The following is a 22,977-nucleotide window of genomic DNA, read 5'->3' on the forward strand; positions in this document are numbered from 1 at the left end:
CATTGCATTTATTACACATTATGTCACTTTTGCTGTCCTTCAGCGTGGAACAGGTCATCAGTCTTCCTCTGCGTTTATGACACTGACATTTTGAAGAGCCAGAGCCAGATGCTTTGTAGAATGTCCTTCAACTGGTGTTTGTCTGATAGCCTCCTCATGATTATATTCAGGTGATGAGCTTGCGGTAGGACTACCACAGAAGTGATGTGGCATTCTTCTTAATGAATCACATCTCACTTGTTTTAAGTACAAGTCCCTTTTTTTAAGCGAAAGTCCCTCCTCCCGCCACTCCCATTCCCCTCCTCAGAGGTTATTGATTGGTATCCATCCAGTATTTTCTCTAGGGACTTATATATACACATATCTATATATACACACACATATATCCTTTAAAAATATTACAAAAACAAATACATACTATACCTATTGCTCTGCAACTTGTCTTTTTTACACTTAACTTTATGCCTTGGAGATTCTATGTCGGTACATACAGATTCATTGCATTCTTTTAAAAGTGTCATAGTTTTTGAAAAATAGTATAGATGGATCCTTGTTTATTTTATTCCTTATTGATGAATATTTGTTTTTTCGATTTTTTAAATCATAAATTATCTTTTTACATACATTAAGAACATAGCTCATTTACGGTTTTGATAGATACTGTCAAAAAGCTCCCCTAAAAGGCTTTTCCAATATGTATTCCCATCTACCGTTTATGAGATCATTTGCATTTTTCTGATTATTAGTGATGATGAGCACCCTTTTATCATAATTCTGGCCTTTTGGATTTTTTCTGTGAGTTGCCTGTTGGTGTTCTTTGCCATGAGAATGTTGGCTTGCTGACCACTTATCTGGCCTTTGCCTCTGCAGAAAGAGGCTTCTCCCCTAAGCAGCCAGCTGTTCCCTTCTCCATGTCTCACAACAGCTATTTATACTCACCTAGCCCTTCATTTGGCAGTCATTTCGTAGTGAATCCACTCATTCCACAAGCGTTTTCTATGAGCTCACTGTGCGTGGGCTTGGGATAGGTGCTGGGTGTAGAGACAGCAGCTGGTCATCGGTCTCTATCCTCAAGGAGTTTAGTTTCGAAAGACAGCTCTGGGCAGAAAAGAGCATGGGTTTGGGATACAGACAATACTTGGGTTTGAATCTCAGCTGTGTGATTTAGAGCAAGTCACACTAGATGCAATTTCCATACTAGTGACATGGGCGTAACACCTCCCTTACACAGTCATTTTGAGGATGGGAGAGACAATGTATCTCAAGTGGCTAGCAAGGACCTGTTACATAGTAGCCTCTCAGTGAATGAATAGTAATTGAAAGGCAACTGTTAAGAGGTCAAAATGATTAATTCTCAGAGGTTCTAGGTACTACTAATCAATTGGAATAAAAGGAAGTAGCTCCTCCCTCTGCAATGGAAGGGGAAGGATAAGTAATATGTGCTACCCATCTAGACCCTGCCCCATTTTGATTGCCCTCTGCAGCAAGGCAAGCCTCTTTGTCCTGGCCCTTCACCCCAATTCAGCTGCTCACTGTTGGTGTAGTACGGCTGCTGTCCTGGGGAAAGCAGGTGCTTCCTTCCTCAAATAAATAGGCTCTTTAGAACATTCTCTGTAAGAGAGGCTTCAGGATACTTGTGCATGCTGCCATCCATAATCTCAAGAAGTGCAGACCCTAGATAGTGTGAGGTGGAAAGAGAAATACGGGACAACTGCAAAGGGAGAGACTCAGGGACCTGGATTGCAGACACAGTTCTGCCTCTGTTAGGTGACTCTTGGCAAGTCTTTCCCTCTGGGTTTCAATTTCCCCATCAGTGCTGTAGGAAACTAGATCTCATGATTTCTAAAAGCCATCTAAATGAGAACTTACCATGTAAAGGCAGAGAGTGTGTGTATATACACTACTTTCCTCAGAAAGCTCTTTATCCTTGGGACCTCTACAGCTCTTTATATGTGTCTTAATGTCATGGAACACCACACTGCATTCCAATTATTTGGGGTTATGACATGGTTTCCACACTGAACTAACAGCTAGTGGATCCACAACTTGTTCTTGGTTTCCTAGAGCCTATAGGGAGTTAGAGCGCCTTCATTCCTTTAAAAACTTTATCGAGTGCTTTCCATCTGCCAAGCATTATGTTAGCTGAAGATACAAAGATAACATGTCAAAGCTTCTGCCTTCAGGGAGTTCACAAGCTAGCTGGGAGACAACGGTAAGAGAAATATAATTCCTCGATGGAGGTTTGTCCAAAGTGCAGGAGAGCCCAGGGGAAGGAATGCCTGTACTGTCTGGCTGAGTGGGAAGGTTTCCCTGAAAACCCAGGGCTTGAGCAGAGGGAGGTGAATAGGGGTATGTTAGAAAGACAGGGAGGACTTTCCAGGCAGTGGGAATGCCATCTATGGAGGCACGGATGTGAGAGGGCATAGTGTGTTCTGGCAACAGCCCAGGACTCAGCATGGTGATGAATAGGGTAGGCAGGTATCAGCCCGTGAATTACTCTTTATACCATCCAAAGGACTCTAGGTTTTATGACATAACCTAAGGTGAGTAAAGCATTCTAAACATGGGGATGTAGGAAGTCTTTGTTGAGTGCATTAGTAGTGGGATGATTGGGGACAGTAATTTGGAGTATGTCCTACCCTGTGGCCTTGAATAACTTACTTCTTTGAATCTGTTTCCTTTTTTTGTGACACAAGAATTAAAAAAATCAACCTCAAAGGGTTGTTAAAATTGAAAAGGGGTTTATACATAATACATTTATAGGAGTACGCCTGGCACTTGATAAAATATTAGATTATTTTTTAAAGGTAAAATTTGTTTTATGCAATGCACATTACCTAAACAATCTAGTAACCCTGTGACCCATTTCTTAGCCTGTTTCCTATTCTGCAAAATGGGTTCCCCAATTTTACCTTTTCATTGTATCCTATCTGCCTCCTTAGCACTTACCATAATGTTAATTAAATTTTCTAATTATTTTCCCGGCCAAACTCTTGGATTATAACCAGATTATCTGTACTTTGTTTTCCCAGCTAGACTTGCAGGTCTAAGAGACCAGAGACTTTAAAAAATTTACCACTATAAATTTTGCTAGCACTGCCTATCTCGTAACAGATGCTCAGTAAATGTTGGCAAAAAGAACCAATGTCAAGCTTATCTTTCAGAACTGTTGCCAAGGGACAACGAATTGATAAAGTGCTTCATTATTTGCAAAGTTGTACAGATGGGTTTACTAAAATAAGTATTAAAGGAAGGTGTGAGAAGAGGAACGGAAGCCAGAAGCTTCCAAAGGACCACACTATTCACTTTAATCTTTAGCAAGAGTACAGCTCTTCAAGGTTCACAAAGAGTTAAATCTGTTGTCTTGTACTCTCAAAAAGGAGCAGGAAGCGCACCCAGAGTTAAGTTCAACTTCAAACTAGAGGTGGAGGGTACCAGCCTAAGGTCATCCAGCGCACATAAGAAGTTGGAAGCCGGGCGCTCTCAAAAGCGGCTTCTCCCTTGCTGGGGACCCCTGGGTCAGCCGGCCAAGCCGCCTACCGCACCCGCTCTTGTCCCCTACCCGGGCCTCGGCTCTTCCCCTGCGCCACGTGGCACAGGGAGGGTGTCCCACGAGGTGGAGAGGGAAGGAGGTGAAGTACATTCTGAAACACGCTGAGGGGCATCATGGGAGATATAGTTTTTCTTGAGGGCACAGAAGGGTGCGAGCTCCCCCCGGCTTTGCCTGGTAAGTAGCATCTCTTCCGCCTAAGTCATTCAAACAAAGTCCCCCTATTACAGATGCAGCCTAGGTATCTTTGAAAGAAGCAGTGAAGGGAAAGGGGAAAAGCAAGCAAAGCACACCAAAAGATTAGCAGGGAAGGAAAGGGTTAACAGTGGTTACGCATGCGCGCGGAGGGTCCGCAGGGTGGGCGGGGACGGAAGACGACTCCTGGGAGCTGTGTTTTCCCCGGAAGTGCCTTCCCTCCTCCCGGGTCCGCGCGGACGGGGTTTCCTTACCTCATTTGTCCTCGCCCCTCCCCGTCCCTCTACGCGTTTTGGTTCCTGGTTGGTGCTTCCTGGTCACGGCCGCGGCAGTGAGTATGTGTGTGACGGGCCCCGAGCCGCCGGTGGCCGGGGGACCCCCTGCCCGCCCTCCGCCTCTCCCGCCGGGCTGTGGAACTAGCGCGTGTCCCCTCGCCGGCCTCCGCGTCTCCTGTCTGTCCCCCACTCGTGGCGGGGCGCGGCTCGTGGCCTCTCAGTGGTGCTCTGCCCCACGCAGCTCGGCTGACCCGCTGGGGTGTCCGCCTCTCCCTGCCCGGCTAGAGCCTGAGGTCGTGGTTCAAAGCAAGGCTGGGCACCCCATCGCCTCGGTGGGGTTGGCGGTTCTGCGGATCTTACCGCCACTACCCCCGAGATTCTCCCGTCTTTTAGTGAAGCCGGTTAGGTAAACGCGGAGGTCCCGCTGCACCGAGACGGGGTCCTGCCTGTGAGGACCGGACAGTCCTGGGGCAACTCCAGCTTCTGTTGTCAGAAGCAGCAGCTGCAGCTGCAGGGCCAGAAAAATTTAGGGAGATATATCCCTTCACCCATGTAAAAGAGGGAGACTTGGACAACATTCGCTAAGATTCCCTTTATTCCTCACATCTCATGTGCCCGCAGTGAACTTCAACTTTAAGGAAGAGCTGCTGGTGCAGCGGGAAAACTTGCTGGGAGTCAAAAGGCCTGAGGTCTATGCGCGGCTCCACCATTGATTAGCTGGTGACTCTAGAAATCTCATCTTTGGGTTGAACTTACCTTTATTTCAGATTACAGGGTTGAATTAGGAGGTCTTTTAGGCTCCAAGAATAAATAAGCTTCTCAAACCCGGTTTCTCTATAAAATGAGAGCATTCACTTGAGTGACTCTTGCAGGTATTTTCCAAAGCTGAACTTTGTGTTTTGAATACTTAGGCTAGCACATCCAAAGACTTTTAAGTGGGCTGTGTGTATATTTCAGACAGCATTGTGCTTTTGGGACAGTTCGGTAGTGCTGTTTTCAAGAGAATCTGAGGGTGGGGAATGAACTGAGGAAGAAGTGGAAACGCGGGTTGTTAAGATAGTTACAAGGATAAGATACTGAGTAGCAAAAGTTAAAAGGGATTAGGGAAAGGTGAACTTAAGTGTTTACAGATAGGATTAGTTATTAGAAAAGGACTTTATGTATCCCAAGAACAAACCGCTGGACTTGCCCGAATAATTTAAGCATAATTTTCTCCCACCAACATCTGGTGTTCTTTTTTTTTTTTCTTCCTGGCCATTGTTTCACACATTTGGATTCTGTATCCCAGGCAGATTTGCTTCAAAGTGGAAGTCTCATTTGAAGACTGGACAAATTTTAACACCAGAGGGAACTTAATACTTTTTTTATATCTGTCACTGTCAGGATAGCTTACAAATTTTAAGTTGAAAATACACTATGTCTATGAGTCACTTTCCAATGAAAACTGGGTTTAAACTTAAGCTGCGAATTTGATTTAAATCTCCTTGAGATGGATACCTAAATTATCAAGTAGAAACATAGGCTAAAAGTTCTTTCAAAGGAAGTAAGAGCAAAAGATCCAGAATGACCAACTGGGAGACTGTTAGAGAAGTATTAAAGGTTGTGTAGTAAAGTCTAAAAGCTTAAATAAGCCTTCAGTTGTCTAGTCTAAAAATTCAGTGAATGAATACTGCTCCCACTTTTGAATGGTGAGAGCCTTTGCAGTTATTCTCTATAGCCATTTTAATTCTTTAGATAAGTTTCATTCCCAAACTAATATTTTAGTTTCCTTATATGAGAACCTAAGTCTTTTGTGGTCATGGGATTGCTATAATCTTTGATTACCAACTTGGGAGGCTCCTGGGTGGTATACTGACAAATGTATGCTTTTTCTTCCAATTAAAATGCTTCTTTGGTAATTTCTAGAGTCCACTGCAAAGTAAAATGGGTATTTGTTAGGTAAATTTAGGTGTTAGAACCAATTCAAACACAGCTCTGAAGGAAGTGGTTTTTTTTTCGTTTTTTTCAATCTTTATTTGAAATTATTTTTTAAAAATTTTAAAAAACCTTAGTGAACACTTGGCTAAGAGTCAGGGAAATGTGAATCCTAGCTACGTTCTTAACCATCAGCAAAACCTTGGAGAGGCCTCCTTATCTCTCCGGACCTCAGTTTCCTTATATGTAAATTGAGGATATTGTGTGAGATAATCTGAAAGGTCTCTTCCAGATTTAAAATTCTGTGATTCTCGTAGGGACCTTATCTAGTTAAGTATGCTTGAGAATCGTGTACATTGATCAAAAAGCTGAGAAATCCTCCTGAATCAAGACATGCATATGCATATATATGTATATATATATATATATATATATATATATATATATATATTTCATAATCATCCTCTGAGTATATCCTTATTTTAAAAAAAGTAAATTAAATGAATTTGAATGTAATTAAAGTAGTAACATAAACCAAAACAGCCTCAGGCAAACCTTAACCCTGGCATACATAAGCTACATAAATAGAAGAGCAAGTTATGCTGAGCACAATTTTCAAGTACAGAAGATACAAAATCCTCTTAAAGGCCATAGGGGCTAAATTGTTAAATTCATTTTTCTACATTTCAGGGAAAAAGATAAACCCTTAGACCCAAGGAAGTCAGTTTTTATTACATTTCTGTAGTTTATTTTTGGCATACATTCACAGGTGTGCCCATGGCTCTGTTCTTAATCCCTTTCCTTTGGGATGGCTCCAAGAGTAGTACAAATTTGTAACTCTGTAATTTAGCTCTTTAATTTTTTTCTCTGCTGCACCGGAATTATGTTTTATCTTAGGTCTGCACTGGATCCTCAGGATGGATCCAGTGAGGATTTTGAAGGAAGCATAATTCCTTTGACTTCTTTTAGAATTAATTTACCTATTAAATAAAAAGGAAAGGATTCATCTTTTATTTGAATTCCTCTGAGGCTAACATTTCAATATAAACTGATAAATGCTATGAGCATTATTAGTCAGACAGCCACATTCAACGTGTACGACAGCAGCATAGCAACCTAAGGGACAGTGCAAGAAGGGACTAGGTAAAAAAAATATAGCTTTTACAAGCAAAAAGACATTAATAGTTTGTTTTTCCCCCATGTTTATTGAGACTTAATTGACAAATAACATTGTGTAAATTTAAGGTGATGATTTGATATACGTATATGTAATTACCACGCTAAGGTTAGTTAACACATTCATCACCTCATCTATTTCCTTTTTTTTTCAGTGAGAACATTTGAGATCTATTCTCAGCAAATTTCAAGTATACAGTGCAGTATTGTTAACTCAGAACTGAATCATCTCTTTTTTAAAATCCATCTTTATTGAGGTATAAATGACATAACAACATTGTGTAAGTTTAAGGTGTATAACAAAAGTTGGTCTTTATTTCTGTAGATTATTTCCATTCCAATAATTCCATTTTTGGCTTTTATTTATTTGATTCTTGGAGTCAGTGTGTTTTATCACCAAGACTACGATCAGAACATCCTGACATTTTGGACAGAGAATTGGTAAACTAAGAAAATGGCTAGTCTTTCTAAATTACATCTGTATAGCTAAAAGGGGAGCAGGAAGAATAAATTGTCATTGTTATTGTTCTCTAGGCTGTCCCTGATTTTTTGAACAAACATGAGTTATTTTTCCAGAGCTCTCATTTTGATCAATATTCCATCAGTACCTAATTGAAACATCTACTGTATAGATTTTTGGTTGATGGTATGAGAATAGTTGGAATAGTTGGAGACAAATGTGAAATGCATCCCATCATAATTTCCATATTTTTGGCACATACTGGATTTATAAGGGCTGGAGAACAAATGCCTGATGATTTATTCATTTATTTATTCTTCATTGATTCAACAGACATTTATAGAGGTCCTGTTAAATAACCAGTAACTCTGTTTGGCTTTGGGGATCCATTGTTTAACAAAGTGCATGTAGCTCCTGCCCCACGTGGTGTATGTGATCTGTGTTTTTGGGAGATTTACTTTGACTTAGTCATTGGAAATGTGTGGTGAATGTTTTGAAATGTAAAGTGTTATGGAAGCCTATAAAAGGGAATGCTTAATTTAGTCCGGTGGGTCAAGGGAAGTTTGCTTCCCTGAGGAAGTGATGTTTAAGCTGAGTTGAAGAATGAGTAGGACTTAATATGCTCACAGTAGGAAATTAAAGTTCTAAAGCTAAGAGTTTTGCCACTATTTAGGTCCTTAGTAAGTTTGTATTTCATACACATCTTTATAGCTAGCACAGAAGTAAACCAGGTTTATCATTTGTGTGTGTGTGTGTGTGTTTTAGTCAATGATCAGAAAGCCATGAGATTAGTTTTTAAATTGAGAATAAAAATCTACACAAAAACAGTAAATATAGTTGTTACCTGTTATAGATTTTGGTCATAGCTGAAGTAATATTCCTGGATGAGAATATATACCTGAAAAGGTGAGATCTAGAACCAGGGAGAAGATGAAGAATGGATGGAATAGTGAGAATTACCTAAAATATTTTTGTGATTTTTAAAAATCACAGAAAAAGTATTTGGTGTCTGAGTCAGTGGATCTCAAACCTGTTTTCCCTTTCCAACATACCTGCAAAATGTGACATTTCCATTCATAACTATAACTCAATTTGTTGGTAGTAATTTTCATTTGGGAGAGGTGGGCATTATTAGAGTAGATTTTAATAGGATTTAGAAATTCTTGAAAAACAGGAGCTGTAAGAGTCAAAGATATTTTAATATGTCATTGAGAAGAATGATGACCTTTATATAAAAGTTAGTTCTAAGAGGTGATAACATTATGCATTAAACAGGTATGAGCTGAGCTTTTAAAATACATTTCTTTGTATGACTTTCTGTTTTCCAGCATCAAAATTACTGACTTTCCATGATGTTTGGTGGTTATGAGACTATAGAAGCCTATGAAGATGACCTTTATCGTGAAGAGTCATCTAGTGAACTGAGTATCGATAGTGAGGTGGAATTTCAGCTCTACAGCCAAGTTCATTATGCTCGAGATCTTGATGATGTCATCAGGGAAGAAGAACATGAAGAAAAGAACTCTGGGAAGTCTGAACCACCCAGTAGTAAACCAAATCAGAAGAACTTAATTATCCTTTCAGATAGTGAAGTCATCCAGTTATCAGATGGATCAGAGGTCATCAGTTTGTCTGATGAAGATAGTATTTATAGATGTAAAAGAAAGAATTTTAGTGTCCAAGCAAAAGAAAAAACCCAAGGTCCTCCTGCTTCTCTTCATTCAAATGAGTTGGATGATAAGAAATGCAAGAAGGATAGTGAGAAGCCTAAACCTGAAGAGAGAGCGGGTACATTCCGAGAGGTCATGATTATAGAGGTCAGTTCAAGTGAAGAGGAAGAGAGCACCATTTCAGAAAGTGACAACGTGGAAAGCTGGATGCTGCTGGGATGTGAAGTTGATGATGATAAAGATGATGATATCCTTCTCAATCTTGTGGGATGTGATAACTCTGGTAATGAAGGTTAGTATCATGTTGGCCATTTTGAAAAGTAGTATCATCTTTAGAAGACTGCTTTCCTAGACGAAAGACCCATAGCATGTGCTCCTTTTAATTCCTCACCTTTTGATCTTGTTTTTTGCCTTGTTTCTCATGAGACTCTTTCCAATGGCTGCTCTAATGGGAGTCTGCCTGAACATCAGAAAGAGTATGTCAGAATGTCAAAGACACTTTGCTTCCGCTGTAAGCAATTTCCTAGCTGCTGCTTCCTGTTTGGCTAGAGCCAATTCTGGATCTGAAATCTTAGTTCCCCTCTCTTTGTGCTTGGTACCACAGGTGAGTATTCCATCTGCCTCTGACATTCATCCTGTGCTCTCAGTCAGCCAAATCGGATGGGACTGCCCCTTCCTAAGAGATTTGCTTACCCGAGAGTTAGCCAGGTAGCAAGTAAGCATGGGGAATGCCTGGTACATAGAGGACATGGAATTGGTATTAAGATTTTAGAAACTCCACAGTCAGTAAAGTAGGAAACTGTGAAAAGCTGTAAGTCTACAGTAGACTGTAGGAGAGAATGTAAATTCTGAGAACCACGTCATTGAGGATTGAAGTTTTGGTGTCAGCTTTGTCTCCTCTGTCACATGTAGTCATCTAGTATTGAGCTTATTCTTTTAAAAAGTCCCTTTCATTTCTCACCCTTTATGCCTAATGCCTAGTCTCTTGCAATAGTTTCCTAAATGATCTTGTTTTATATCTTCCCTGCACACTGTTGTTAAACTAGTGGTCTTGAAATGCCCTTTTGTTCAGGGTACTGGATTGCCATTCCAAAATCGTTCATGGTACGCACTTGTCCTCAGAGGAAATGATGACATTGAATATAGATCATGCTTTGGAGATCCAGAGATTGACAAATCTTTTTTTTTTTTTTTTTTAGGAACCAGATAGAAAATATTTTGGTTTCTAGACTGTAACATCTCCTAACTACTTTGCCCTTATTGTGGGCATAATACCTAAGAAATGGGATGGTTATTCCAACCAAATCTTATTTATAGAAACAGGTGGCTGCCTCAGGCCGTAGTAGGTCAACCCTGAGACTCTGACAGCAAAGGGAAGAAAAGAAATAGAACATAGAGCAAAATCAAGTAAAGCTTTGTCAGAGTAAGGAAGATCTGATAATGTTTTTAGGTAGAAGGAAAATTATGAAGAAGGTGAGGAGATTAAACCTGTTTGTGAATTGGGGTGGGGAAGGCAAGTAAGAGATGGGGTCAGGTCTACATGGCTGAATTAGTCTTTTAAAAGGGAGGAGACACACCTTAAATTGCTAAATTACCAAATATTTGTACAGGTAGAAAGGAACTGCATTATCTTGAGGGGATGTTTGTATTTATTTTTATTGAAGTAAAATTAACATAAAATTAACCATTTTAAAATGTTCAATTCGGTCGCATTTAGTACATTCAGAATGTTGTGGAACCATTACATCTAGTTCCAAAACATTTTCACTACATTCAAAGGAAACCCTGCACCCACTGAACAGTCGCTTCCATTCCTTCCACCCCGAGGCTCTGGCAACCACTAATACGTGTTCTGTCTCTGTGGATTTACCTATTCTGGAAATTTCATGTAAATAGAATCATGCAATATGTGAGCTTTTGTGTCTGGCTTTTACATAGTGTAACGTTGTAGCATGTATCAATACTTCATTCCTTTTTTAAGGCTGAATAATATTCCATTTTATGAAGATACCACATTTTGTATATCCGTTCATCTGTTAGGACATCCGGGTTGTTTCTACCTTTTGGCTGTTGTGAGCAGTGCTGCTGTGAACACTCATGTACAGGTTTTTATTTGAATACCCATCTTGGGTTTTCTTTTGGGTATATACCTAGGAATAGAATTACTGGTATTTCTGTTTGATTTTTTTAAGGAATTGCCAAACTATTTTCCACCAAGTGCCTGCACCATTATGCATTCCCACCTGTAATGTAGGAGGGTTCCACTTAATTGCATTGTTTTTAACGATGACTTGTCATGTTGCACTTTTCTGTTTGATGTGCTGATAGCTCTTTGTTACTTATAGTTTTTCTCCTAGTATGTATATATGTATGTATGTATGTGCGTATTTTAGCTGTTGCTTGTGTTGGCTTATGGTTTTTTAGAATAGCTTTTTTTTGCATAAATTTTTTTTACATGTTTTCATCTACTTATAGTTTTTAAAGAAACTGATTCATTCTTATAGGTATGTATTCCTTTAAAGTTGTGTGTGTGTGTGTGTGTGTGTGTGTGTGTGTGTATTAGTAAAAACATTTGATACAAGACTTAAGTAATTCCAAGTAATTCTTGATTTCAGACATTCAGTGTATGTTCCTATTATCCATATTGGAATTTATCCCTGCTCTTTGCTCCTAGAATTTGTATTTTTGTTCTAGCCAAATTGAAACAAATTCAGCAATTCTGTAAATCAACTTCCTTGACTCTTGTGAACTTTTAGAGATATTCAAATATATATCTGTTTTATTTCCTTGATCTGCTAACGCCATAATCCTATTTCTTTTCAGTTAATAAGTAGTATATTCAGTACTGACACCTATTTGGGGGTGTTGTTACTCTTTAACCATTATTATCTAGTTCATAAATAGGTCTGGGGATAGGTCTGGTTCAGTTTATGTAATAGTCTTTAGAAAAAAGACTTTTTATGTCAGTGGAAGTTTGTGGAAATTCTGGCATATTTTTGAAATTGATGATTGTTAAACAGCAGCAATAGCTATTTTGTGTACTGCTCTCCCTCCCCTCAAAACCCCCCAAACTGGCATATTTAAAATACTAATAGGATATAAGAAATAATAAACTCCTTGAGGGCAGGTCTTTTCCATATTGAGAAGCCTCCTTATTTTATTTAGAGTAATTCCTTGAAATATATATTACTTTGTTTTTTATTAATTGCTAAATGAGAAAACATTTATTGAGCATCTACTCTATGTAGGATACATAGAGGGGATTTAAAGTGGTAAAAAAAATATAGTTTTAGCCTTAAATGGCTTGTGCTTCATTGAAGAGACAAAATGTAATGAGAAGCTAAGTAATTTATGGAGGTCTCTTCTTAACCATGGGAGTTAAGTCTCAAAATCCTGGTGATACATGTGGTTGAAAACTTAACACTTTACAAAAAATAGGATTGGTGAATTTTAGGTAATACATGAGCGTATGATGGACTATATAAGTACATACATATTTCCCATTTACTATTACATTTGTAGTAATGAGTGTAGCACCACTCTTGCTCTGTGGAAAATTCAGGCTCCCTCACTACTTCAGTTTAAGTGAGATGTCACATATTTGTTTTGTTTTACTGCACAATTAGTAATAATATACAAGCAGGAAGATAATATACAATTAGGAGGAATTTTTTTTTTTCCCTTTCTGTTATCCCTCTAAATGTTCAATACTTTTCTGATTTTCTGATTTGAATTTGTCGATTAGTTTCCTGAGGTTCAAGCGAGGCCTTGGGGATGTAAAATGTATGTCGTGTGTTCTTTCCTCAGGTCATGAGGTTTTAAGTGAGGGCTTTGCTCATAAGTTCATGCCAAAACATAGGCCGTCAGTGCCTGTTACATCTGGCTCTCAGCTCTCTCTACTGAGGCATATAGGAGTTTAGTTCTAAGGTCTAGGCTTCCATATCCTTCACTTTCTTTACACTTTCCTAAGGCTTTTTGTATAAACGATGCCTACTCTATCATTTGTTTTCTGTTTACAATTCTCACCCTTCACTCTTTTATTATCCTCAGTAGGAGTGACTTGCAATTCTCATATATTGGAAAGGCAGATCTGGTTAAAGAAAAGATGCAGTAGAAGTAATTAGCATGTTTTTTAAAGTTGTGTGGGGGATCTCAAGTTTGGGAAGGATTATTGTATAAGACAGCTAAATGATGGGGAGAGACAATAAGTGCTATCAGAATTATAGAGGAATAATCAGCAACTTATTTTCCTGCATAGGGAAGGGATATTAATTAGCTCTAGGAGTAATTGCTAACTCTTTGTTAATTTTTTATTATGAAATTTTAAAGTGTGTAAGAATAGAATGTTATAATGGACTCATTGTCGCATAAACCTGCTTCAACAATGATCACCTTATGACCAATCTTTCTCATCTATAACTCCATGCCTTGTATTATTTTGAAGCAAATCACAGATACATCATTTCATTTCTTCGTATGTATACATATACATACATATATGCATTTTAATATGTATTTCTGAAAGGTAAAGATTCTTTTTAAGACACAATCATCATCACACCTAAACAAATTACCAATAATTCTTTTACCATTAAATAACCAGTCTGTGTTAAGATCTCCACAATGGGCTTTTAATTTTTTTCTTCCAGTTTATTTAAATCAGATGTAATTGGTTGATAACTTAAGTATCCTTTATAGTTCCTCCTTTATCTCCTGGTTTTTTTTTTTTCTTCCTTGTAATTTAATTGTTGTACTAGCTGGATTATTTGTCCTTTGGAATTTCCTGTAGTCTGAATTTTGTGTTATTATATAACATACTCCACTGTCCCTTGTATTTCCTGTGAATTAGTAGTTAGATCTAGAAGCTTGGTTAAGTTCAGGTTTCTCTCCCTGTGATTAAGCCATCAACTAGATACATAGATACGTTCATTTGTTTCATTTTGCTTTTGCTATGTTTATTTTTCAGTATAACCTTTTAAAAAATTAACTTGCTTTATATGTAAAATGTTTATAAGGCTTCAAATTCAAATCAACAAGACAAGGGAAAATATATTCAGAGGAGTCTACCTTCTATCCAGTCTTCACCCTGTTCTTGCCCGTCCCCTTTTATGGGTAACTACCGTGTTTCCCCCAAAATAAGACCTAGCCAGGTAATCAGCTCTAATGCGTCTTTTGGAGCAAAAATTAATAAAAGACCTGGTCTTATTTTACTATAATATAAGCCCCGGTCTTTTATTAATTTTGGCTCCAAAAGACGCATTAGAACTGATTGTCCGCTAGGTCTTATTTTTGGGGAAACACAGTATTAAGAGAAAATTGATGGTTTGCCTTTCCTTACATTTAAAAAAATATGAACAGATCGGCGTATGTCTTTGTACCCTCTTTCCCCCTTCTTAAAGAGTAGCATACTATCTACACTATGCTCTGCCTTGTTTTTTTCTGTTAACAATGTGTCCTGGAGATCAGTCCATATTAGTATGTAAAGATATTTTTTGTTTCTAGGACTATGGACTATTTCTCTGTCTTCTACACTAATCTGAACTGGACACAGGCACATAACAAATACTCTTTGCAAGTGAATGAATAATAAAATAGTTGATGAATGATATACTTGTTTTAGTCTTAAAATGTATTTTTTTTTAAATTAAATTTATTGGGGTGACATTAGTTAATAAAATTATATAGGTTATATAGGTTTCAAGGGTACAATTCTGTAATATATTATCTATATATTGCATTGTGTTCACCACTCAAAGTAAAACCTCCCTCCGTCACCATATATTTAACCCCCTTTACCCTCTTCTACCACCCCCCATCCCCTCTTACACTCTGGTAACCACTGGTAAATTGTTGTTTGTGTCTATGAGTTTTTGTTTGTTTGTCTTGTTTGTTGGTTGCTTTCATTTTTATATCCCATATATGAGTGAAATCATGTGGTGCTCGACTTTTTCTGCCTGACTTCTTTCACTTAGCATGGTAATCTCAAGATCCATCCATGTTATTGCAAATCGCAGTATTTCATCTTTTCTAATGGCTAAGTAATATTCCATTATGTAATATATATGTACCATATCTTCTTTATCCAATCATCCGTCAAAAGGCACTTCAGTTGTTTCCATGTCTTGGCCACCAGGAATAATGCTGCAGTGAACATAAGGGGTACATATATCTTGATGGATGTTTCCAGATTTAAAATGTATTTTAAACAAATGTATAATAGTTTAATTCTACTTTCAGAAGCATGCTTTGTACTTATTCCTGGTCTTAATGTTTTTTTCTCCTAATTTCGAAAGACTTAGCTTGAGCAAAAAATAGGTTTATATTTTAAAAAGAGAATACCTTTTGAGAACACATTTTTAAAAGTTCAAGAAAAAGTCACACTAGTTCATATATGTGACTGTTATGGTGTAAAATTTGACAGTAATATCGAGCTCCTTCAGTACGTGCAATTTGATACGTTGTTTGTTTAGTTTGGCAGCATTCGGCTGATAAAGTAGATACTTAGCACATTTTAAGTGAATTTAATTGAAGTTCTACTTTTGTGTATAGAGTTGTGTTCTTGACATAGTTCTACATGAAGTTGAAGTGAAATTATGGCTTGATAAAAGTAAAATCACAGCTTTTGAAATTGAAGTAAAACTACAGCTTTTAACAATTTAGGGCAGTGAGTCTTTTAACTATTTTTTGTGTCAAGTCCCTTTCTCCGCTAAAAAATATTCACATAAAACTTTTGGATACAATTTCAGAGGATGAAGTACTTACTAACAGACAATTGCTGAATTCTTGGCATTTATTCATCCAAGACTTGATAACATTAAAAATTTGAGTAGAATGGTCGACCTGTTTGAATTTCAGTTTTTCAAATAAGTCATATTTGATCGGGGTCTTTACATTTGCTGTTTCCTTCTACCTGGGTCAGTTTCTACCTTGCCTGGCTGATACCTAACTCAGGTCTCAATTTAAAGTTTACTTCTGAGTGAGGTAACAGACATAGGGTCTCAGTGGTAGTTATTAGGTCTGTCAGAGCCCCGTAGTTGACTAGCTAACTAGCTATGATTTTGGGTACCTTAATTTCTGTATTGATAAAATAATCAATTTTATTTCATTAAGGTTATGAAGTGAAAATGTGACAATGGATAGATTAAAGTAATGTAATAGGGAAATATTTTGATAAAACTCTTACCAGATTGGTTTCTGGTCATTGTGCCAGCATTGGCGTATAGCTTCCACTTGGTTTTTGTAAACACTAAAAGTTCCCAAGTTTTTTGTGAATTGAAGTTGTTTTTGTGAACTGTCACTTTGGCAGTTTCCTTAACTAAATTTTATTTGATTTGGTGACATTTTATAATCTAATTAAAACTAAATCTGAAGTCTTAAAATCAATCCAACAATTACTTGTTGGATGCTTCCAGTGTATAAGCCATTATACCATTAAGATTTTGGGATTCAAGAATTGCTATATAGAAACCTTAAAATGTATGACAATATGGAAATATGTAATACCAGAGTTAAATATATTTCTACAAATGTAAGAGATGCCCAGTACAGTACATAATCATTTCCAGATGAATATACTAGATTTTTCAAAAAAAGGTGACTGTGGATAGTCAAAGTACAAGACTGAATTAAAAAGAAGCCCTTTGAACTGAGTCTTGAAGAATGGATAAGATTTCAAGTTCAGGTTAAATGCAAGGAGAAAGAATCGAAGCTGAAAATCCGAATAGAAACATAAGACTATATGGTACCATTAATGTTCAACTAATTATTTAATATGTGGTTGGGTATGTTTAAACATTTTAATAGCATGTCTTTTGTAGACACCACCTTAGCCAAAATGAGAAAGGGCATTTATATTTTGTTTTTGTTCAGAATGTTGTTGGAAGATTTCTTGGTCATTATTTTGTTCCAGTGTTATCCATCTGTTTCTTGCGTATATATCTCCTTTAAAAAAATTGGATATTTTATGTAACTTTGTGGCAGATAGAAAAATTCTCTCAAAGGAACCAAGAACTGTAAGTTACTCAAAGGACGTGACCAGCTTTTTAAAGTGTATTTTATGTAGGTCTGTTCAAAGTAGAGCACGTCTTAAACTAGAACCTTGGCATCTCATAGCTTGTGTTCTTCCTTACCGTCTTTTAACATAGAAAAGGAACATATTCTGTTAGTTTGGAAGCATTAATAAATTAAACTTTGTTTTCAGTACTCCTCAAATCTTTAAGGTAGTGTTCCCCTTCCCCTCTTTCTGCATTCATCAGATAACCAGTCAGCTTAATTTCAATAAACAGAGTTTCTTGAGAGATGTTTTGGCCTAATAGGTCATAAGAGTGGGTTGCTATTTGACATTTTTCTATTGATGTATAGTTTAATCTCTGCCTTAAAAATGGCCACATGCTAGAGTTCCAGTGACGGAGAGCATCCAGGAGCTCCCTCCCTGATGTGTTCAGCTTTTGTAAGCCTGTACGACACAATTCCTAAAGCTGCTTTTGAACTGTGTCTCTAGTTGTAGCATGTCACCTTACACTTAACTATTGTAAGGGCATCTTTTTATTTAATTTCTAATTAGCATAATGACTTGAGCTGTGTTATTCACTGTTCCATGGTGAAGTTGTCATAGGGAGAGGAGAAATAAAAATGTTCAATTTCAACTTTACTTGTGAATGGAGTGAAGTTTGAAAGCCTTTTATGGCCATTGTTCAGCAGACTGAAAATCTCATTAGAAATCCCAGAAATGCTAAGGCAGCTTTGGGTTGGATTTTAATAACATTTTGGAATTATTATCACATTTCATTTGTTGATATTGTATGTCGCTAATTTCTGTGATTTCACTGTCGATCAGCAAGTTAGCTATGCATTCTTCCAAAGTCAATTTATGACTTTTAGTCTAAATTTATTTACAGTAGCTTTTCTTTGCAAAAGTGATAAGTACCTAAGGAGAGGATTAAATTTTACTTTTTTTTTTGACATTTCTTTTAGAAACTGATTTGATTTTCATATATGATATACTAAATTTGTTAGAAACTGCTTAATAGGAAAAATACCATAATACATATTTATTGAACTAATGACTTCGTTTAGTGCCATTACAATATTCTCATCTACAGGTTTACTTTTTTTTTTTTTTGAATGGAGAAGCATAAAATTAGATGGACATTTTCATTGTTATCTATTTGTCATAGGAACTTCAGTACTGATGGCTGGGTAGAGTCTTTAAATGTGATTTTTTTATAGCTGTTTGCTATAAAAGTAATGTATTGCATATAGTGATCACTTGTCTAAGAAGATAAGTATAATTTCTAGACAGTATATTTTTATGGTCAGAGGTAAATTTGATGAGAACTACGTGTGATTAGACCCTAAAACATTTTTGAAAAGAAGTACAGAATGGAGAACATTTACTCTTTTTCCTTGTTAAGAGTAAATGCCATTCAGATAGTTCCTATCTTTAAATAGGAGATCCTGTTTTTGAGACTTTGCTAAATTTATAGTTAATTTCCAAGTAGTTTACTGATCTCCTGTTAACATTTTCATAGTTGTTAACACTTAATGAAGTAAAAGTGTTGACTTAATGGAAGTTTTGCAGACAAAAGTTTTTAATCTCTCAGTCATTGTTCATCTTTGTTTTGTTATAAATTAAAGTAATTGTCATGATTAAGTTTTTGACATTTTGAGTTTGCCAGATTGTGTTGATTCTACTTAAGAATAAAGAAAAAAAAAGAAAAATATTTTAATTGAGAATCCATCATGCGGAAGGTCACATTTTTTTTTAAGTTACACAGAAAAACTTAAGAATATCTAAAGGAATAAATTTGACTTGTTTTTTAATCTTGATCTGATACCATTAGCTCTGGATAGAGGTGTAATTATGGGGATAAAAATTATTTTTGTGATACAGATTTGGATTCAGATGTAAATGAAATGTGATAATAATAGATTATTTAAAAGTAGATCTTATTTGCTAAATGTGTAACTTTTATTTCTGTGACATTTTTACCTTAGGATTTCAGCTTTTTGTCATAGTTTTGAAAATTGTCAATGGTGGACTTGAGAGCAGCTGCTCTTATCCCCATTTTTTGCAAATATATTTTAAGGAAAGACAGCATAATTCTATAATGGGAAAATAATTTGTACTCACCCCCCCTGCTTTTACCTAAATATGTAGTTTATTTATAATTACCTCAAGGTGAAAGAATGGCTGTTTAGAGCTACATATTTAGAGAAAGTGTTTCATTGGCAATTCCGTTGAAGTGCGTAGGCCACATTTGATTTTGCTTTGTAACTGAATAGCGCCTGTAACAGAATTATCTACTCTAGGAAAGGGAAAGCCCCAATTTGTAGATTATAGAACTTTTCAATACTCTTTCCATATTTGTAGTTAATGAGAAATTCTAAAGATGTAGGAAGCAGACGGGTTATAGCTGATAAATAAGATTACTAAAGTAATTGAAAAATTATGCTTTGAAAAGTCAGGTGAGAGGAATTCAGGAGATAGAGGAAAATGGTAAATAAATTTAACTGAAGAAAGGAGGTTTTATTTAAAGAAAATGTGTGCAACCACATTCATTCTGTAACTTACTCCTTATATTGCACTAGTCATTTTTTAGTGTTAAATGATTGGATTTAAACAAAAGTGAACTTTTGTCTGTGGTTTTGTTTAGAAATAGCATTACTTTCCACTTTTAAGGAGGATTTTAATTGCCGATGAAATTTCATTGTTGTCCTAATAAACACTTGAAAATTACCTCACTCCCATAAAATTAGCATTATACTTTTCATTCAGTATCCTAAATCTACTCACGCTATTTTGGTTTGCTTTAAAAATGATATAAATTTTGTGGGAGTATAAATATAACTTAAATATTGTTGTAAATATGTCCTAATTTTAATCTGGTATGATTGATTTGTATGTGCATGAAACAGTTCCCTAAAAAGGTTCATAATATTCAACCTAAATGTTTTTGGATAGGTGATTTTCTGGTAAAAATTAATCAAATTGTGGAATATTTGTATTGGCTTTTAACACCAAGACTGTGTTGGTTGTTGTAGAAGTCTCTTTATTCATCTGTTTGAGATGTTCTGGTTTGGGACATTTCCTTTATTATCAGACTTAACAGGTGAAATGTAGTGGTTGTACCACTGATCCTCTGATTTTTAAGTCATTTTGGTTAGTTAAACTACCTTTGGTACATAGTTCTTTACGGGATAGTCAAAGAGGAGTTGTGTTCAGCTGTGTGATCCCGCCACCCCTTAGGTTAATATCAGGAGTGAAGGGTCTTATCTCTGACTTTTCTTCCTTTTGTTAAAATTTTCAATTGCTTTAATGTTATTTAAATATGGAAGGAGGTAGAGTTGTGAAGCAAATTTCTCTCAAATGCTGAGATTTGTTAATTCTCAGTATTAATCAATGAAATTCTCTCTTCCTTTAGATTTATCACATACATAACGTATATTTTGGTTTAAGGGGAAAAACTTAATCTTCTTTATAGTATAATGTGGATAGTTATTTTTTTTAATTAATAAAAGTAATAAAGTTTGTTTGGGAATCTCAAAAGATCTTTAGTACCGTGGTGTACCTGCAACCTCAGCAGTCCCTTTTTATCTATACAGATTTCCCTGCCTTTTGTGGCCGTTTGCTCTAATTTAAATTTCCCATGGCTTTGGGTTTCAGACTTGGTTTTCTGCAAGAGTGCCCATGCTTACATGGTCATATATTCTGGGTGACTTTTCCACTTTTTCTTTTTTGTTATTTTGTTGATTGCTAAAGGGAAAGAGGATTTTTTTTTTTTTTTTTACTTGTTTCTTTGTTTTGATCTTTCTTCCTTAGCCCATCTATTTGTGTGTTGTTTTGTTTTGTTTTGCAGATTGGGAAGAATTAGTGTGTGGATTTAGATCCATGGGGACTAGCAGGGAGAACTAATTTTGTTCTTGGTTTTGTTTTCTTAATAACAGTAGCAATTTAATTTTTGAGCTATTGAGAAGCTCAAAAGATATGTTAGCTTTATGCATGAAATTGATAGAAAATTATTAATCCCGAAATTTTCTATTCATGGTTGCTTTACTGTTGGAATAAAAATGTTATGTTATAGTTGAATTAAGTAAATACTAGAAATACTAATTAGCAGTAAGTACTCCTGTTATAAATTTCTAACTTAAATATTATTGTATATTCAAAAGATATTCATAGAAATCAGTTGTAATCTGATATGTGATTTCTCTTATATTCAACTTTTGTTGTCCATGGTGTATATATTCAAATAGATGTATGAATATACATTTGATGGGAGATGTACATTTTTAACTTGAACAGATCTTAAAAGTTTGCCTGTTCCTGCAAATGTGAAGAATTTTGTTTTATGAAACAACTTTATGCTGCTAAATGTTACGTCCTCGGAGAAGTGCTATGGCAATTTAAATATTGAATAATTTGTTACTGTTGTAATGGAAAAGTAGAGGCCTCTAATCTTAACACCGTCTCAAAATATTTTTTCATTAATATATGAAGACTTTAAAATGTCAAATTAGTGTGATCAAAGCTACTTCTATTTTACATTTGTTTTGCGAGAGTGCCATCATACAATAGCATTGCTTAACTGAGTTTTGTATTCATTAAATTAACATAAAATAATAAAAATGTCTTTTTTAGCATTTAAAAAATTAAAAGTGATTTCCAAATATACCATAAAAATGATGTTGTGATATACTATTAACTAATAGGCTAAAAGAACTTTCTAATGTTGATAAATAGGATGAAAAAGGATTAATTTTGATATGCATAATTTTAAGGTTTTATTGTTTGTTCAATTGATTATACACCATGGCAGTGAAGTATCTAAAATTCTCTTTCTGGATATCTGTTAAGTACGTTGAGAATCAGAGTAAGGACAAGCCTTTTTGTACCTTCTAATTATAGTTTTTTCTTGTGGATTTTAATACTCCTAGAATATGAAACTGATTTATAGAGTTTGTTGTTATCAAGAAACAAATAGCATTATTGAATTTTTGTTTTCTTTATTATTTTCAAGTTATTATAGTTCACATTTTGATTTCTATCTAATGATGTCTCATGAAACAATTTCTCTTAAAAATCAGTGAGTTTCAAACTAAGAAGAAAATGTATCCTGATAGCCTAATTAGTTATTGTTTGTCCATGGCAATTAAAATAGTCTTTTGAATTTTTACTCTTTCATTATAATTATAGAGGCTTCATAAGTTTGTAGAATTATTCTCTCTAATTCTGATTAGTGTTTTATGTTTACATTTGATGTTCATATATAATTATTGAGAAACATGAATAATGTCTAAAATATATTTCTAGTATTCACATCAAATCAGGGTATAACCCGTGATATGAAAAGTGATCCAATTATGAAAGTATGCAGCTTTAAAATAACGCAAAATTCTTCTGTTAGCACATTTTACTAACAAATATTCGTGTAAAATGTTATAGTTCTTAAAGCTTATGGCACAGATTTTGTTGTGTATGGCTTTAGTAGAAAAGTACAATAGAGCCGAAGTTGGAATTTATTAAGGAAGGAACAAACTGGTGAAGTGCTTTCATGCTATTAAAAAACTTCACAATTGTCAGACAACTTTTTTTTTTTTTAAAGGTCATGATTGCTTGATGCCTTTTCCAGTCTTTATTTGAAACTCTCGTTTTGTAGGATTTCTTTTTTGTTCTCCCTCTCTTTTCTTTTGGCAGTGGGTGGAAGACTCTTTTAAAACTGAATGGCTAAACATGTA

At 35.8% G+C, this 22,977-nt stretch overlaps 1 protein-coding gene across 3 annotated transcripts in view; it reads left to right on the forward strand.

The window, feature by feature from the left end:
• The first annotated feature begins 3,621 nt into the window (after positions 1 to 3,621).
• The window catches only part of ZCCHC7 (zinc finger CCHC-type containing 7), a 190,945-nt gene continuing 171,589 nt past the window's right edge, over positions 3,622 to 22,977 (forward strand). The window contains exons 1-2 of one of the 3 annotated variants that reach the window (XM_019729125.2): positions 3,622 to 3,727; positions 8,899 to 9,532. In XM_019729125.2, the coding sequence (XP_019584684.2) occupies positions 8,920 to 9,532 (613 nt within the window). In that variant the 5' untranslated portion in view covers positions 3,622 to 3,727; positions 8,899 to 8,919. Of the gene's footprint in view, positions 3,728 to 3,926; positions 4,081 to 8,898; positions 9,533 to 22,977 lie in introns of those variants that run through there. The other 2 variants (XM_019729120.2, XM_019729121.2) reach the window with 2 other exon arrangements.

Source organism: Rhinolophus sinicus, linkage group LG04 (assembly GCF_036562045.2).
Source record: "Rhinolophus sinicus isolate RSC01 linkage group LG04, ASM3656204v1, whole genome shotgun sequence".
NCBI classification, from domain to species: Eukaryota; Metazoa; Chordata; class Mammalia; order Chiroptera; family Rhinolophidae; genus Rhinolophus; species Rhinolophus sinicus.